The sequence below is a fragment of the Lepidochelys kempii genome, chromosome 14, assembly GCF_965140285.1.
Source record: "Lepidochelys kempii isolate rLepKem1 chromosome 14, rLepKem1.hap1, whole genome shotgun sequence".
Classification (NCBI taxonomy): Eukaryota; Metazoa; Chordata; order Testudines; family Cheloniidae; genus Lepidochelys; species Lepidochelys kempii.
The window spans coordinates 33,454,174-33,471,293 of record NC_136393.1 but is presented as its reverse complement, the minus strand read 5'-3'; the positions used below and the strand labels follow the sequence as shown (position 1 = coordinate 33,471,293).

Below are 17,120 nucleotides of genomic sequence, written 5' to 3'. Positions count from 1 at the left end.
CGATGATACTACGAATAGGGAGATCAAAAACTGTCCCCTTCTATCCCTTTGCCAGTGCAGGCATGAATCTGGCCCATTGAGCCAAACCTCTTCCAGCCTTAATTTCCAAATCTATACAATGTTTTTGTTGTTGTTTGTATTTCAGTCAATGGACAACAAGGACCACATTGTTCTGAGCTCTGTACAGATGCTGAGCAAACAGACCCAAAGAGCTTACAGCTCAGGGCCCTGATCCTGCAAACCCTTAACATTCTATTAATGGCAAAGGGCCCAAAGTAGATAAAATTATAGTCACGCTAAAGTCCTTACAGGATCTGGGTCTAGGTCATGACAAAAGGCAATAGGAGAATGAGAGAAATCAACCAAGGGTTGGAGAGGGAGGATGAGAGAACAGTAAACAACTCTTAGAGATTGTACCTCCTAGGATGGTTGAGAGACTTAATGGATATTGATTCCATTGCTGTGAGATGCCTGAATGAAAGAGAAAATGGAAGGTTTCAGACTCGTTTGTATTAAAGACCTGTGTGTGTCTCTGTCCCTCTCTGTCTGTTTCTCTGCCACAATTAAAACACAGTCATGTGAATTAAGAGTGGGGATGTTGTTATAAATATCACAACATAAAATCTCACTGATTTTATCTTTTCTCCCTGTAGACACTCTGCCAGTTGAACTGGAGGAAAAAAAAGAGAATACTCTAGGATCACACAGACAGGGTGAGATTTCAAGGTGGAGATTATTTTTCAGTTACGAGAAAATTCCCATGAAAATGTTTTCTTGAACTTGTAGCTAAGCCAATGCTGACCATGACACAACCAGTCCTAAAAATAAAAACATTACTAAGACGTGCCCAAGTTGAAGTCGGACAAACAATCCAACCCCAACCTTAACGCTGAGTTCATGCCCACAGCAATGAACGGAAACATTCTCACTATCATCCAAACACCCTTAACTCTGACCCTGGGATTTTCATAGATATTCATACGCATTATATATATTAAATTCATAGGAATGAGTGGACAGGCCACTCACCTCAGGGCTGATCTCTGGCTCTAATACTCTGCTTCCCTCTCTCCTCAGTGAATGTGACTCTGGATCCAGACACGGCTCATCCCCAACTCCTCCTCTCTGAGGGTCAGAAAAGTGTCAGACGGGGAGACAAATGGCACAGACTGCCCAACAATCCCAAGAGATTTGATACCCTGGATCAAAGATTTGATACCCTGCGTGCTGGGCTGTGAGGGATTCACATCTGGGAGATACTACTGGGAGGTGGAGGTGGGAGGTGAAATAATCTGGGCTGTGGGGGTTGCCAGAGAGTCTGTGAGGAGGAAGGGATTGTTCTGCTTTAACCCTGAGTGGGGGATCGGGCTATGGAGCAGTAGTGGGGTGAGTTCCAGGCTCTCACCTCCCCTAAAATTCCTCTGCCCCTGAGCTGGGTCCCCAGGAGGATCCGGGTTTGTCTGGACTATGAACAGGGGCTGGTGACATTTCTGAATGCTGATAATGATGCCCCAATCTTCACTTTCCCACCGGCTTCCTTCAGGGGGGAGAGAATGCACCCCTGGCTTTGGGTTCAGAGTGAACAATCACAGCTCAGACTGTGTCCCTGACACTTGGGGAAAACATCCCTTCTAAAGACCCTGAAATCAACTTCTCTAGCCTCAGACACCTAATTTCTATGACCCTGGAGAACACTTGTCTTCCTGAAAGCCTTCTACCATACAATCAGTTTGTATGACCATAAGGCTTGATGGGGCCTCTGAATTGTTAAAGTATAAAGACCAAGATGCTACTGAAATGGAGAAACCAACCGCATTGCTCCAAGAATTGTGCAACCTGTTTGTCACTGGCCTGTGTGATCCTTGAGGAGTGTAGCTGACTGTAGGGGTCAGAGACTGTCAGATAGGAGCTCAGAGAGTGGGAGAATGAAAGTGAAAGAAAGTGACAAGGAGAGACATGAGCCAGGGTGACAGAGGGACTGGGAGATGCTACTGAACGTGATGGTGTCATTCATTATGTAATCCATCTATTTAATTCACTGGTTCATGAAAAGTGGAGCCATTTTAATGCCTTGGAAAAGTGATTTCTGCAAATGTTGCACTTTTTCTCTGTTCTGACCTTACATAATCACTCCCTAAGTGATTGAAGCCCTCATTTTTTTGTTAACTGAACCTTTTTAATAAATATAAAGCTTTTTTCTGCTTGGTGTTTTCCACTCTTTTGAGGGAGCGAGGAGGTGCAGAGGATTTGATTCGCCACTGACCAAAAGACAAGTTAAGAGTAAGGTGGGGTACACTCTATGGGGGGGCAAGTTGACTGGTTTAATCAAGGGGCTGTAGAGCTGCCACCCTCCATAAAATGACCTGCTTATGAACTTGGAAGTGCATTGAAACCCATGTGGATATATATCTTCCTTCTAAACATGGTACTCTTTAAAAGAGTCTGAAATAGAGCTTGTGAGGCTATTTTGGAGTTATTTGGTCAAGGGGTTCCCAAAACATACCCCCAAATACTCTGCTTTTATCATTTTCAGATTTTTATAACACTTTGTTTTAGAATTAGGAATAGCAGATTTAAATTAAAGCTCAGGAAAAACTTGCTAACTGTAAGAACAGTAGGACAATGGAACAGTGTCTAGGAAAGTTGTGGAAGCTCCTTCACTGGAGGTTTTCAAAAGGAGGCTGGATAGCCGTCTGTCTTGGATGGTTTAGACACAACAGCTCCTGAATCTTGGCAGGGAGTTAGCGTGGATGACCCTTTTAGTCCCTCCTAACCCTGTGATTACCTGAAACAAATCTAGATTTCTGACCGTCCAAAAATGTGTCCCATTGGACTGCCCCTGAGATCAGCTTTTCAATGGCATGAAAGACCAGTTTAGGAATATCTCAGAACGTAGTGAGCTGCCAAAGTTTTAGTATCTATGTGAGCAAATGTTTCCTCAGAAACTCCTTTGTCAAGAACACCCATGGCACCATGTACTGATTTGAGGGAATAGGCAGTGTTCTTTGAGCTCAGGGACAAGGAGTTCATTCCTCTGCTCAGGTGATTTGCATGCTGTGCATATTGGCACTCTCAGCTTGCCTTTCTGCTTGGTGTGCGGGTGGCACAGATGACAGTGAGCCACCCCATAGGACAGCTGGGAGGGGAATCTGCTGCTCTGGCTCGTGGGGTATTTCACAGTTACAGAGCCTGAACAGAGTCCAGCCTGTACTCTAATCTCCTAGCACACTCTTGGGGTGAAGACCTATTGTCTAATACCTCCTCTTGAGAATGGGGACCCAGTGTCTGACTGCCTAGACTCTCTGGGTGCAGTGCTGACACCTCAGCCTGCCTCATGCTTAAACGCGCCCTTTCCCAGACCCCACCCAAAAGGTTTGAGGCTCCTGGATTACAGTTTAACTCTCAGGGGCACACCGTAGTGGTGTTCCTGCAACAGATCAGGATTCCTGTGTCACCCAGTGGTGCCCTGCTCTCACTCTGGGCTGTGCAGTGCATACAGAGAAAGGCCAACAAATACTTTATTTATTTAATGGTTATGGGTAGACAGCTTAGAAAGATGAAGTCCGACAGAGGAGCAAGAAGGTCAGAGGTGCTGGGATCTTACAGAGAAATCGACAACAGCTAGGAAATGTTACACTGGACAATGCTTTCCTACCACATTACTCTGGGCAGCCTCCTCTATGGGAACTGTAGTGTGAGCTCTGTGCTGCTTGGATCTGTCACAAATCTCACAGTTGGGATCTGATTCTTCTCACAGAGCAGTTTGAAATCTCGCCCTTGACTCACACACTCTCCCTTCTGGCTCTTCTTGCTTTTGTAAACATGAGTTCTTCCCTCAGGGCTCCTATTACTCCAGGCCCCGCCTGTAGCTGGTAGCAGGGGCATGGTCAGATAAAGGGCATGGCTCAGATGCCACACTGTGCCAGCTCCTGGTGCTGGTTTGGCCAGAAGTTCCTTTGCCCAGCAGTGTCATTGCAATGAGGATGGGAGAAGTCTCGTTCTGATTCCTCTCCCCAGGACTTGGTGATTCAGGCTCAGCTCAAATGGTGCTCACAGTCTGTAGAGACCAGATCCTTGGAAGCAGCTTCCACTTGGAGATTTTTGGCTGTGCTTAGAAATACCCTGGGATCTCTCTGCAGAGTGGAAAGAATTTCACTCTCCAGAGCCAGTAATGGAGCAGCAATTAGGCAGGTCCCCTCCTGCCACAGGCTTGTTGTTACTCAGCTGGAATCCCCAGACAGCTGTCCTGAGAACCTGGTCCCTCTGGCATTGTGCAGGAGCAGATTTAAAGAGACATACCCTGGGAGCCAATGATCCAGGATGGTGCAGCCTGGACTTTGTGCAGTCACAGGATGGGAGTATATAAAAACTGTAAAGTTTCTAACCTGAAGGTTTCTGCCTTTTCTTTTCTCCTTCCAGCTATTCCTTTTCTTTCCTCTCACTTGATTTCACCTTCACCCTTTGCCTTGCTTCTTTCTTTCTACTGTATCCCCTTCCCTTATTATTTCAAATCTTCCATTCTCCTGCTCTTTCCTCTCCCCAGCTGCCCCACCTATCTTCCTCTTCTTGGAGTACAAGAAAAAAAGACTGCCTCCAGCTATAAGGAAACAAAGGACACCTCATCAACCAGCAGTGAGGAAAAACTGTCTCTGACCCTAAGAAAATGGAATGAGATGGCATTGCAGTACAGAGCTGAGCAATCAGCCAGTAGGTCAGGAACTGACAATAGTGACAAAGGAACACAAAGGATCAAATGCTAAACCCCTCTCAGTGGCTGAAAGTTCATCTGGTGGCAGGTCACAGGCCACTGTGGAAGGTGCTGGAATCTCAGCCTGGTCCCTAGTGGGGCAGGTGTCACCATCATACACAGATATAACTAGCAGGACCTGCACTGACTGGTTCCCTTTGTCATCGGTCTCAGCAGCAGAGGCCAATGACTCAATGGCTAGTGGAATCAGAACTTTCATCTCAGCTTTAGAGAGAGATTTTCCCCAGGTCAGGGTTGAAGTCCAATGGCTGTGGGCAGCGTGCATGAGGGGAGCTGGTTAGAAGGCTCCTGCACTGCACAGTGTGTGGGATAAACAGATACGTCCAATCCACTAGGCTCTCAGGACACTTGTCTGTTCCAGCTGCAAGATGGTGATCTGGGAACAGACTGAGGAGACCTGATAGTGTCTGGGGAGCAACCACCTGGGACCAGGAGTGGAAACTCAACTGTGGTGGGAAAGGAGCAATGACTAGACATGCTACTGCAGATATATTTAGTTCAACTGGGTACAATGCTGTTGACTGAAGTCATGCCAACAATCAAAAACCAGTATAATTACATCACTTGTGCATGTTCACAGAATGCTTCTTCCGTCGGCAGAGCGCGTCCACACTTAGTGCTCAACAGTAAGAGCAGTGCACTGTGCGTGGCTATCCCACTGTGCTACTCAGCACCTTCTGCAGCTAGGAGTTGTGGGAACACAGAGTGGATCGCAGTGTGTCATGAGTGCAGGCTCAACGTCCCATGATGCAGTTTTTCCCACCCTATCATTCCATGGGCTTCCAACTGTGTTTCATGGCATTTTTCAATGGTCCCTGTTTACTGTGTGCCCGCCATCTCTCTCTGAAAGGATGGATCCTGCACTGCTCTCTACCGTTGTGGTCACTGTTATAAACACATCATGGATGGTCATGTAGCATATCATGGACTCCCAATCTGGACAGGAATCAGAGTTCCCTGACCTGCTATGTGCCATGGAAAGGAACAACACAAGATTACTTTTAGCATTCATGGAGCAGCTGCATATGGTGGATCGTCGCTTCTGGGCTCGGGAAACAAGCACTGAGTGGTGGGATCATATTATGTAGGTTTGGGATGATAGGCAGTGGCTGCACAACTTTTGGATGTGGAAATATGGCCAGTTGGTGAAGCTTCCCCTAGGGGAATCTATCCCCCTGTCCCGCCCCTTCCTCTGGTGGCCCTGCCCAAGCTCTGCCCTGCCCCACCCCCACTCTGCCCCACACCCTGCCCCTCTCCACACCTTGCCCATGCTCCACCCCATGGCTTGCTACCACTTGGCCCCCTTGCCTGCCCCTCACCGTCACTCCTCTTGTCTGCTGAGGAGGAGAGGAGCAAGCAGAGGGCAGAGGAGGCCTAGGGGGAATGGGTGGAGCTGTTCAGCCACCTCCCCACTGAAACCCTTTTCCCACTGCTTGCTGTCACCATTCACTCCTCTCCTCCTACTCAGTGAGCAGTATGTGGTGGGGACCTCAGGGGAATGGGCAGAGCAGAGCCAGGAAGGGGTGGAGTGACGGCAGGCCTCAGAGGGAAGAGTGGGACCTCAGGGCGGAGTGCAGGCGTGGCCATGGCCCAGGTGTCGCTGTTCATGTGTGGTGGATCAGCAGTTTTGGGAGGCTTAGCCTCTCCTGGCCTATGATCCCTGCCGCCCTTGTGTGGAAAGTCATCTTCATGGAACTGTGTGCAGAGCTTGCCCCAGCACTGAAGCACAAGGACACCAAAATGAAAGTTGCCCTCTGGGTGGAGAAGCACATGGTGATCACTCTGTGGAAGATGGAGACTCCAGACTGTTACTGGTTGGGCATGAATTAGTTGGGAGCTGGGAAGTCCACCACTGGGGCCACATGAATGCAAGTTTGCAGGGCCATTAATCGCATCCTGCTATGAAGGACTCTGACTCTTGGCAATGCGCATGAAATAGTGGATGGCTTTGTGGCATTGGGGTTCCCTAACAGCAGCAGGGCGATAGATGGCACACTGTAATGGTCCCTCGCTCTCCCATGGTGAGGGAGGCCACTCAGTCCAGTCCCATCTGGCCAGGACCAGAGTCCGCAGGACAGTCAAGAGCCCACAATAGGGCTGAGCGACCAACAGTCACAGGCCAGCTTTAGCCTGGGCTTGGGAGGCTCAAGCTGCCAGCCCTTAAACAGGGTCTATAACTGAACTGGTCCCCGGGCTTGAGGAGGCTCAGGCAGCCAGCAACAAACAATCTCAGGGCTGGCTTTAGCCTGGGTGGGGCTCAGGCAGCCAGCAAACAAACAGTCTGCAGGTGGGCTGGGGCCTGGGTTTGAGGAGTCTCAGGCGGCCAGCGAACAAACAGTCTGCAAAGGTGACTGGTAAAGGAAGCTCCTTCTCCAGAGCAGGAGCTTCTCAGAAAAGTGTAGGGAGTTAGCCACCCAGGGTGGGGTGGCAGGGGGACGCGGCCCCACCCTACTCCACCATGTCCCACCCCAGGGCCCTGGCAGGGGCAGGATCGGCTGCCCCTGCGTCGGTGGGGATCCAGCCGCAACACGCCGACTGAGCCACAGCCCCTGGGGCTGCCCCTGGGCTACTTCCTGCCTCCCCGGGGGTTGGTACCTGTGGCCTTCAGGCCTCTTCCGGCTCCTCGGGGTACACAGCAGCAGGCTTTCTGGGCCAGTTGGTGTAACAATCAGTGAACCCAAGTTCCCGGGTTCCCTGAAGACGTTCAATGAGTGCTACTTTTTCACCATCACTCCCAGGATCTATTTTCCATCCAACTCCACACTCACCCCCACTCTCCCACTGTGGGCCTGTATACAAAATCAAACTGCCTGCCCAGGTATCCGGTTACTGAACAGAACCGCCCCAGCACAGCTAACACCGTGGCATGGTTTGCAGTAGAATAAAGTTCTGATAAACGTTCCCCTTCCCCCCAAGTCTTGCAGGGTCCCACAGATGCCCTGTGAGGCAGTGCAGCTAAGGGCACAGATGGGACCTTGATCAGTTCTGTCTGTACTGAGGATTCTGAGAGCCACATGTGCTTAGTGGCTCCCCCAAAAACAGAGAGTGCAGGGGGCACCCACACCCAGGGATCGGCACCACCATGTTATGCGATGGACTCTTTGCAAAATTACTGAACTTAGTGATGGACACTGGGGGAGGGGGGGTTATGTCATTCAGTCATTCAACGTTTTTTTGAAAAATTATCACGGACCTCAAAATTTTTACCATGGACACTTGGGTCTGTGAATGGACACATTGCCTACCCCTGTTCACACCTCTCCTAACACCATTCCTCCCTTCCCTGACTTCAGCTTTCTCTGTTCCTGGATCCCTCCCTTCTGCCCACTCAACCCTTCCCTGGGATCTCCCCATCCACTTCTCAGAGCTCCACCTCCATATACTGGGGTCTCTTCTCTTTCATTTCTGCAAGGGGCTCTTCCTACTTGTGGCCTTCCCCCCCTCCATTATATACCCCTCCCCCAAGTCTTCCTCTTGTGATCTGGGCTCTTCACTTCCTACTGCTGCAGCCTCCCATCCCACTCCACCCTAGTGTAAGCGGGGGAATGGTCCCGCTATTGTGGGGAACTTTCCTGGCTTATACACTACCCCAATGGAATTGACTTGAGAAAGGATCTGAGTCCTCACTCCTAGTCCCTTTACACAGAAGCCTGCCTAACCTCAAGGGCTCCCCTTCCACTCTCCTGTGTGGCAGAGTCCTCATAACCCCCAACATCACTGGGTCAAGGATTCCTGGGGGGCTTGACCCACAATCTTGTCATTGTCACTTAGGACAAAGGCTAGAGTGTCCCCACTCTGAGGTATTCTCTCCACTCTGGACACTTCCCTGACCCACTGATCATTATATACATTTCATAGCAAATACAATTTACTGAACAGCAACAAATTAAAAAATATAAGGTGTAAAGATGCTGCCTTTGGTGTGACACTTCTGAGATTATCAATTCAGGACAAATTGCTTCAAGCAGGGGAATTACAGCCCAAGGTTGGGGTTTCTCCACTTCTAAGGCACACCAAACCAGCCAGACAAAGAGGACTTTGGTTTCACCCCACTGGCTAACCATAAGTCATACAAGCAATTCCCTTAGACACTCCAGTTTCCCAGTATCACCACCAGTGCCACTCATTATGGGGACGAATGGTTATGAAAACCAATACCCCAATAAAAGAAAAAAGGTTCTCTTGATCCCAAAGGGCCAAGCCCCAGACCCAGGTCAATATACAAGTTAGATCTTACCCACAAATCATGCTGTTGCCAATCCTTTAGAATCTAAAATCTAAAGGTTTATTCATAAAAGAAAGAAATATATATGAGAGCTAAAATTGGTTAAATGGAATCAGTTACATACAGTAATGGCAAAGCTCCTGGTTCAGGCTTGTAGCAGTGATGGAATAAACTGCAAGTTTAAATTGAGTCTCTGAGTACATCCATATCTGGGATGGGTCATACAGTTCTTTGTTCAGAGCTTCAGTGTAGCAAAGTTCCTCCAGAGGTCAGAAGCAGGACTGAAGATAAAATGGAAGGGTTTTCAGGGCCTTTTATATTCTCTGCCTGTGGAAGGACCCCTTTTGTTCTTACTGCGGAAAATGACAGCAGCAAGATGGAGTCTGGAGTCACATGGGCAAGTCACATGTCCACCATGCATGACTCAGTTTGCAGGCCAACGCCATTGTTTACGTGTTAGTTTGAACGTTCCCAGGAAAGCTCAGATGTGGACTGGCATCTCCCAGAGTCATTGTCAGTTACCTGTTTCTTGATTGGGCACTTACTGAGAACAGTCCTTTCTCAAGAAGCTGACCAAAAGCTTCACTAAGGCTACTTAGAATCAAAACACACTGAGATACAAGTACATAGCCAATATTCATAACTTCAACTACAAAAATGCTACACACATACAGACAGCATAACCATAACCAGAAAATCATAACCTTTTCATAGACATCTCACACAACAACCTTTGTACAATATTTGCTGCAAATATATAATAGTGGTTGCAACAATGATCTATGTGGTCATAGTTTATGTCAATAATGTCACATAAGGAAAAAATGGAAAAGCTTAAAGGAAACAAGTAACCCCACTCTGTGGCACGGGGACGTCACAACCAGCGTCTCTGGAATTTAAGGGCAGTTCACAGTCTGTTCCTCACACGTCCCAGGCCTCCTGCCCAGGCCCTGGCTGTGCTGCAGGGATGCTGCGGGTCGGACACTTGCTCTGGCGGTGACCGGTGCTGGGGAGAAAGTGGCAGGACCCATCTCCCCAGCATCGGCCCCCACATCAGGGTTATGGTTTGCTGCCAACTCTGGCCGGCAATGCCTTTTGGCTGGTGGGGTCTTACTGCACTGGGCCCGCTGCCCAGGGTCCTCCTCGCTCTCCCCAGCTGCTCTCCGGACTGCTCCAGCCCCAGTCCCAGCCCCAGCCCCAGCTTCACTCTGCCCCAGCCCCAGCCCCAGCCCCAGCCCCAGCTTCGCTCTGCCTCAGCCCCAGCCCCAGCTTCACTCTGCCTCAGCGCAGCTGCTGTTCTGCCCCTGGCGCAGCTCTCTGGGCTGCTCCTCTGGCTCTGGCTGCCGTGGCTCTGCTCCCAGCACAGCGCTGAACCCTGGCCTGCTTCTCTCGCTCTGGCTGTTGTGGCTCTAGCTCGGCCCCTATGGGCAGACAGAGGATGGGACCCCGCTCTCCTTACTCCCTCATTGGCCTGTCTGCTTTGTCAATCAGGCTGATCTGGAGCATTTGCCTCTCCCCATTGGTCCTGGGGACTGTCAGTCCAAGGTCTTGGTTTCTCATCTGCAATTCCCCTTTCCTTTGTTACTGGGAGGGCCAACCAAAAATCCTCATTGAGTTTCAGTAAGGGGACAACAGTCCCCCTTACATCAGCAACAGCAGCCACCCCTGACATTGTGTCTACACACATCTCTGCCTCTGCATGCCCACAACCCAGCAGCCTACATCCCCCCTCTGCCCCTCTCCTCTCCCCTAGCTCACAGGCTTGGTGCTGGGAACTGCGGGGGAGGCGGTGGCAGGCAGATGATTCCCCAGGCCATCCTTATAGGAACACACCTGGGGGCTGGTCAGCGCTGGGAGGGGACAGGCTCCTCCATGGGTGTCACTGTCAGGAACAGAGATTCCCTCCAGCCTGAGCTGGGACTGGGCAGATTATCAAGGGAGATGTGTTTCTAAATCCCTCTTTGTAAACTCTAAGTATAAAAATAAGGGTGGAGCGTTCCGGAGAAAGTGTCAGTGAAAGTGAAGAGATGGGACTTGTCAGTCACATTGTAAAATGAGACCTCTCCTGCCTCATAGTCCAGGAAAATCCCTACCCGGCTGGGCCTGACGCTCATGGACAGTGGCGTTAAATGGGAGGTGAGGGCCTTATATTCCTTATATCTCAGACACACTGTCCAGAATCCATTCTCAGGTGATAGGTAAATCTTCCCCTTCCTTGTCACAGATTCTGTACAAACCCCCAGAGTCCAGTTTGTTTTGTCTCCCACCTCCACCTCCCAGTAATGCCTCCCTCCTGTCAATTTGTTAAAGCCCAGGACAATGGGATAAGTATCAAATCTCTTAATATTGTCAGGCAGATCCTGTTGTTTGTCTTCGTATGTCACAGTTTTCTGATCCTCAGACAGGATGAGGCTGGGATGAGCCGTGTCTGGATCCAGAGTCACATCCACTGGGGAGAGAGTCACAGAGTCAGTGCTGGAGGCAGGGGCTGGTCACTGGGATCAAAGGGAAATTAACCTGTGTCCCCATTAATTGCTGTGACACAAGGTTGCTGGCCATTTAAGGAGAGTCAGGGCCCCATCTAAGGCCAAGGGGGCAGGGGAAGGAGAGGAGATGGAAAGAGGGGCAGGTGCTTGTGAGGGACATAGGAGAGGGGAGGAACAAGCACCAGGGAAGGGGAGCAGATGGGAAGGGAAGGGGGAGATCTCCATGGAGTAGTGGGAGGGACGGGTCAGGCATCAAGGAATCAGAAAGGATAGGAGGGGAGTAGTGGGGGTTGCAGAGAAGAGAGGGATAAAGGCTGGCAGAGGAAGGGGACAGATGTCAGGGAGGCAAGGGGGGAAGGGCAGGCTGCAGGAACAAGGGTGGTGGTGGTGAGGGAAGAGGAAAGACAGGTGCCAGGGGGCAGAGGGAAGGTGCTCAGGGGTGGGGCAGGAGGTAGGAATTTGGGGCAGTAGCAAGGGACCTGGAGGGGCAGGTGCTGTGGGAGTTGCAGAGAGGGGTGGGTGCCAGGGGGACATGGAGGACATTGCAGTGGGGTCTAGAGGCCACTCAGGCTAGTTCCCTGTTGTGCCAGGCACTACACAGACAGAGGTGGATCTTTGCTTATGTCTGAGTGACTGAGGAGCACAGATCCCAGTGACTGCACAAAAAGAGCTTAGGCCTAAGTCCCTGGTTTCAGCTCCACTATGATGTGATCTTTGAAAAGTCATGGAAGACAGAAGAGATTCCAGAAGACTGGAAAAGGGCAAATATAGTGTCAATCTATGAAAAGGGGAATAAGGACAACCTGGGGAATTACAGACCATTTAGCTTTCAGAGTAGCAGCCGTGTTAGTCTGTATCCGCAAAAAGAAAAGGAGTACTTGTGGCATCTTAGAGACTAACAAATTTATTTGAGCATAAGGTTTCGTGAGCTACAGTTCACTTCATGGGATGCATGATGGAGCAAATAATTAAACAATCAATTTGCAAACATCTAGAAGATAATTAGGTGATAAGTAACAGTCAGCATGGATTTGTCAAGAACAAATCATGTTAAACCAACCGGATAGCTTTCTTTGACACAGTAACATGCCTTTGGATGGGGGGAAGCGGTAGATGTGGTATATCTTGACTTTAGTTAGGGTTTTGAAACTGTTTCGCACGACCTTCTCATAAACAAACTAGGGAAATACAACCTAGATGGAGTTACTATAAGTTGGGTGTGTAACTGGTTGAAAAACAATTCCCAAAAAGTAGTTATTGTTGGTTCACAGTCATGCTGGAAGGGCATAATGAGTGGGGTCCCGCAGGGATCAGTTCTGGGTCTGGTTCTGTTCAATATCTTCATCAATGATTTAGATAACGGCATAGAGAGCACACTTATAAAGTTTGCGGATGATACAAAGATGGGAGGGGTTGCAAGTGCTTTGGAGAATAGGATTATAATTCAAAATGATCTGGACAAACTGGAGAAATGGTCTGAAGTAAACAGGGTGAAATTCAATAAGGAAAAATACAAACTACTCCACTTAGGAAGGAACAATCAGTTGCATACATACAAAATGGGAAATGACTGCCTAGGAAGGAGTACTGCAGAAAGGGATCTGGGGGTCATAGTAGATCACAAACTAAATATGAGTACCAGAAAAAGAAAAGGAGTACTAGTGGCACCTTAGAGACTAACCAATTTATTTGAGCATAAACTTTCGTGAGCTACAGCTCACTTCATCGGAATACATCCGATGAAGTGAGCTATAGCTCACGAAACCTTATGCTCAAATAAATTGGTTAGACTCTAAGGTGCCACTAGTACTCCTTTTCTTTTTGCGTGTAAGCAGTGTCAGGATGAGCTCCACCCTGACATCTGGTGGTGAGGTGTGGCAAGTTGTGGAAGAGAACTTCAGGGGCCGATCTCATTTGCATAGGCACACCCACCCCGCCTAGAATGAGAATACCAGAAGTGGGGGTGAGTGAACAAATAGAATATATATATTCTACACAAATGCCAACCTTCTACAACTACAGTATCTGCTTTGTGAATATTGGCAGGCCGGCTGGCTGCCCACAGCCATGTAGTTATAATTGTAGGAGGCAGCAGCTGAGGATTAATGAGTCAAGTGGCCCTATGATGGCTGCAGAGGATGGCAGAGAAGAAGGGCTGTCTCTGTCTGCTCAGCTGAGTGAGTCCCAGGGCTGCCCTGAGCTCTGCTCCCTTAGGGCCAAACTCCTAAAGGCCAGGGCAACATCTGCCCACACTGAGCCCGGTGCCCTGGGTGTGGATGTGCAGAGAGCACCTCTGAGGATCTGGCACTCCTGAGGGCTGTCTGCGTCTGCAGTTACTCAGCGTGGTTTGTGGGTATGATGGGGCAATGGACTCACATGCAAACACTGCACACCCATTGTAAGAGTATGTCATCTCCTTCTTGCCCCCAGAGAGCCCGGGGGTGAATCTGTGCCATGGACCATGGGACAGGAACTGTCCCCTGGTATGCTTCACTGTGATCCCCACCAGAAACATTTCCCGCTCCTGGTACCATGGCACCATCTCGGAGCAAACAGCCAGAGGAGATTGTAATATCAGCCTATAGCTTTTTGGCCCCTCACCCTGGGAACACTGCAGGGGGAAGGGCTCGGGGAAGGATAAACCCAGACACCCACCTGCCACTCTGTGGTTTTCTCCTCCTCTTCAGATGTCAGCTCCAGGGCCTCCTCCAGCTCCAGCCTCAGAGGGCCCAGGGCTTCCTGGAGTTTCACCTGCAGGGGCACCATGTGTGATAGCCATTAATCTGCACATCTGATGGGTGGAATTTGCAGGAGGCAGGGCCAGATGAAACAGGGGCACTACAAACCCATGTCTAGGCCCCAGCTACTGGAGTTATGTGATAAAATCAGGCTTTTGGCTTTCATTAAAAAGAGAATGTTTCAAACCTTCTGGGTTGCAAAGAAAATATTCAAAACATGCCCCAAATGTGACAGACACAGCGATTCCTGCCTGAGTCTGTAGAGAGCCTGAGCCCAGTGCCATGAGAGGGGACGGCTCCATTTATGTGTATGGAACATTGACACCAAGCCTCACTGCTCTGGGGGACAGCCAACCCCTCCGCAAAAAGAGGGGCTTTGTGTGGCAGCAGGGGGTAGGTCATATGACTCAGCTCCCCCATCCAATCATAGACACCTTGGCTAATAAATGGGGGGGGGCTCCCTGACCCTTTTCGAGTATCTCTCTCTCTCAATGGGAGGGAGAGGATTCTTGCTGTTGATCCTGTGGGGAAAAAGGACCCCTAGCCCCTGGGATTCCCAAGGGGAGGGAGCCCCCAGCCTCTCCTCCTGCTTGTCTAAATAGGTTCACAGGCTCCACCCGCAGCAGACAGCCCTTGTGTGGGTGGCCCCTTCCACAACTACTGCTAATGGGGCCAGGGCCGCGACAGGGCCCCTTGTCAGCATGTTGCGGCTGGGGTGCCTCAGTCCAGCCCTGTAAGAAATGCACATTTCAATAGCAAAGCCAGGAGAATAACCTGGGCAGAGGCAGCAGCGTCAGAGCGGCACGTTCTGAGGCATTGTCTGGCTGAGACACTGATCCTGGGGGAGACTCTTCCCCACTTGTCTGCTCTGCTCCAAGATTTCTCAGAAACGGAGGCGTTTAGCTGAAGTTTGAGGACACTGAGCCAAGCTGCAGCCTTTCAGAACCGAGTGCTCACCTGGGCAGGGGAGGCCTCAGAAGGGAGATGAATGTATGTTTATGGGCATTACCAATCAGTCACCATTGGGCCAAGGATCTGGCCCCTTCTTGTGGTGTGCTGTCCCTTTAAATGTTTGAGCACTCCCCCCTCCCCAGTGCAAAGCCTCACTTGCACAGTTTCAGTTTTTCAGCTGACAATAAAACCACCAGGGCAGAAGCTGTTTTTCCATCAGCTCGCTTTGTCCCCTTACTAAAACTCAATGGGGGTGTTTTAGTTGTTAGCTCCCAGTACCAAAAGAAAGGGGAAGGGTCGATGGGAAATCAGGACCCTGAGACTGACAGTCCCCAGGAACAATGGGGAGAGGCCAATGCTCCAGGTCAGCCTGATTGACAGGGTGGGCAGGCTAATCAGGGAGTCAGGAGGCCAGGGGGGTTCTGCCCTCCATGTGAGCTGGAATTGCCTGGGTCAGGCAGAGTGGGGCTGTGCTAAAGAGAAAGCAGGGGCCTGAGCTGAGCTGGGGAGCAGAGCTGGGCCAGATCCAGAGGAGCCAGAAAAGCAGCGCAGGAAGCAGGTCGCTGCTGGGAGCAGAGTCACAGAAGCAGCCCCCAGAGCAGACTTGTCCTGGGGGGAGAGCTGCAGCAACCAGGGGGAGAGCCAGGGGGTCCAGAGAAGCAGCCCAGGGAACTGGAGGCAGAGCAGCAGCAGCAGCCGCCGTGCTGAGGCAGAGTGGTGGAGCTGGGGCTGGGGCTGGAGGAGTCCGGAGCTGGGTGTGGTGAGCAGCTGGGGAGAGCAAGGGGGACCCTGGGCAGCGGGCCCAGTGCAGGGAGATGCCCCCAGCCAAGAGGCCTTGCAGGCCAGACTTGGAGGGGGGATCGTAACCCCGACGGGGCAGATGACACTGGGGAGATGGGTCCTGCCACCTAGAGCGTGTGGCCACCTCCAGAGCAAGTTCCTGCAGCATCCCTGCAGCACAGCCAGAGCCTGGGCAGGAGGCCTGGGATGTGTGAGGAACAGACTGTGAACAGCCCTGATATTCCAGAGACGCTGGTTGTGACGTCCCCATGCCACCGAGCGGGGTGACATGTCTTTTCCTTTAGCCTTTCCCATTGTTTCCTTATTTTTTAAAATCGATTGCTGTTTAATAAATTCTATTTGCTTTGAACTGTATGTAATGATCAGTGGGTCAGGGAAGCATCCAGTGTGGAGAGAGCACCCCGGAGTGGGGACACCCTAGTCCCTGACCTGAGTGACCATGACAAGGTTGTGGGTTGAGCCCCCCAGCCTTGTTGGGGTTCCAAGGACTCTGCCACACAGGAGAGTGGAAGGGGAGCCTTCACTTGCTATGAGGGTCGATTGCTAGCAGAGAGAGCACAAGCGCAGCCAGCCAAAGGCAGAATTCTGCAGTTTGCAGTGTGGACACACAACCAGCGGGGGGGCGTGTCGAGCACAGACAGTGCAGTAACAATGGAAGAATTTCTCTGTGGCAGAAAAGGTTATCCAGGAGGCTTGAAGAGCAGGAGAGCAGAGAAATGGCACCTTTTGTGGGCAATGATGATGAATTTGTTGAAAACTAAAATCCCAGGTGGTGTGCCTCAAATTTTTTGAGCAATTTTGCAGGGTAATTTGTAGTTTCCCAACAGACAACGAATTTCAATCTTGCTGACAGTGACTGGTCTGAAGCCATATGGACTGCCACATGATTTATTGTCTCCAACTGTGCCAAGAACTGCCAAGTATGCCACAATTACTGCCACAATGTGGGAACACTTTTCTCCTACATCATCAGTGATAGCTTGCAATTTCTTGTGCCAATTCTTTTAATATTCTTGGATGAAGATTATCTGGGCCCCCTGATTTAGTCCCATTAAGCTGTTTGAGTTTCGCTTCTACCTCAGATATGGTGATGTCTACCTCCATATCCTCATTCCCATTTATCATGCTACCATTATCCCTAAGATCCTCTT

General features: G+C 50.3%; 2 protein-coding genes and 1 long non-coding RNA gene across 16 annotated transcripts in view; 2 read left to right on the top strand and 1 right to left on the bottom strand.

The window, feature by feature from the left end:
• Positions 1–17,120, top strand: part of LOC140898275 (uncharacterized) — a 2,445,793-nt gene that overhangs the window by 1,094,391 nt on the left and 1,334,282 nt on the right. The window lies entirely within an intron of this gene.
• Positions 11,358–17,120, bottom strand: part of LOC144929430 (uncharacterized) — a 9,016-nt gene continuing 3,253 nt past the window's right edge. For both annotated transcript variants that reach the window (XR_013634660.1, XR_013634659.1), the window contains exons 3-4: positions 14,135–14,230; positions 11,358–11,442 (exon numbers count right to left, since the gene is read on the bottom strand). This is a non-coding gene — a long non-coding RNA (uncharacterized LOC144929430). The remainder of the gene's footprint in view (positions 11,443–14,134; positions 14,231–17,120) is intronic.
• Positions 15,579–17,120, top strand: part of LOC144929422 (butyrophilin subfamily 3 member A2-like) — a 23,858-nt gene continuing 22,316 nt past the window's right edge. The window contains exon 1 of one of the 4 annotated variants that reach the window (XR_013634636.1): positions 15,579–15,727. Coding sequence is in view for 1 of the 4 variants with exons in the window: in XM_078848838.1 (XP_078704964.1) it covers positions 16,621–16,738 (118 nt within the window). In the remaining 3 variants the exon portion in view is untranslated. The other 3 variants (XR_013634634.1, XR_013634638.1, XM_078848838.1) reach the window with 3 other exon arrangements.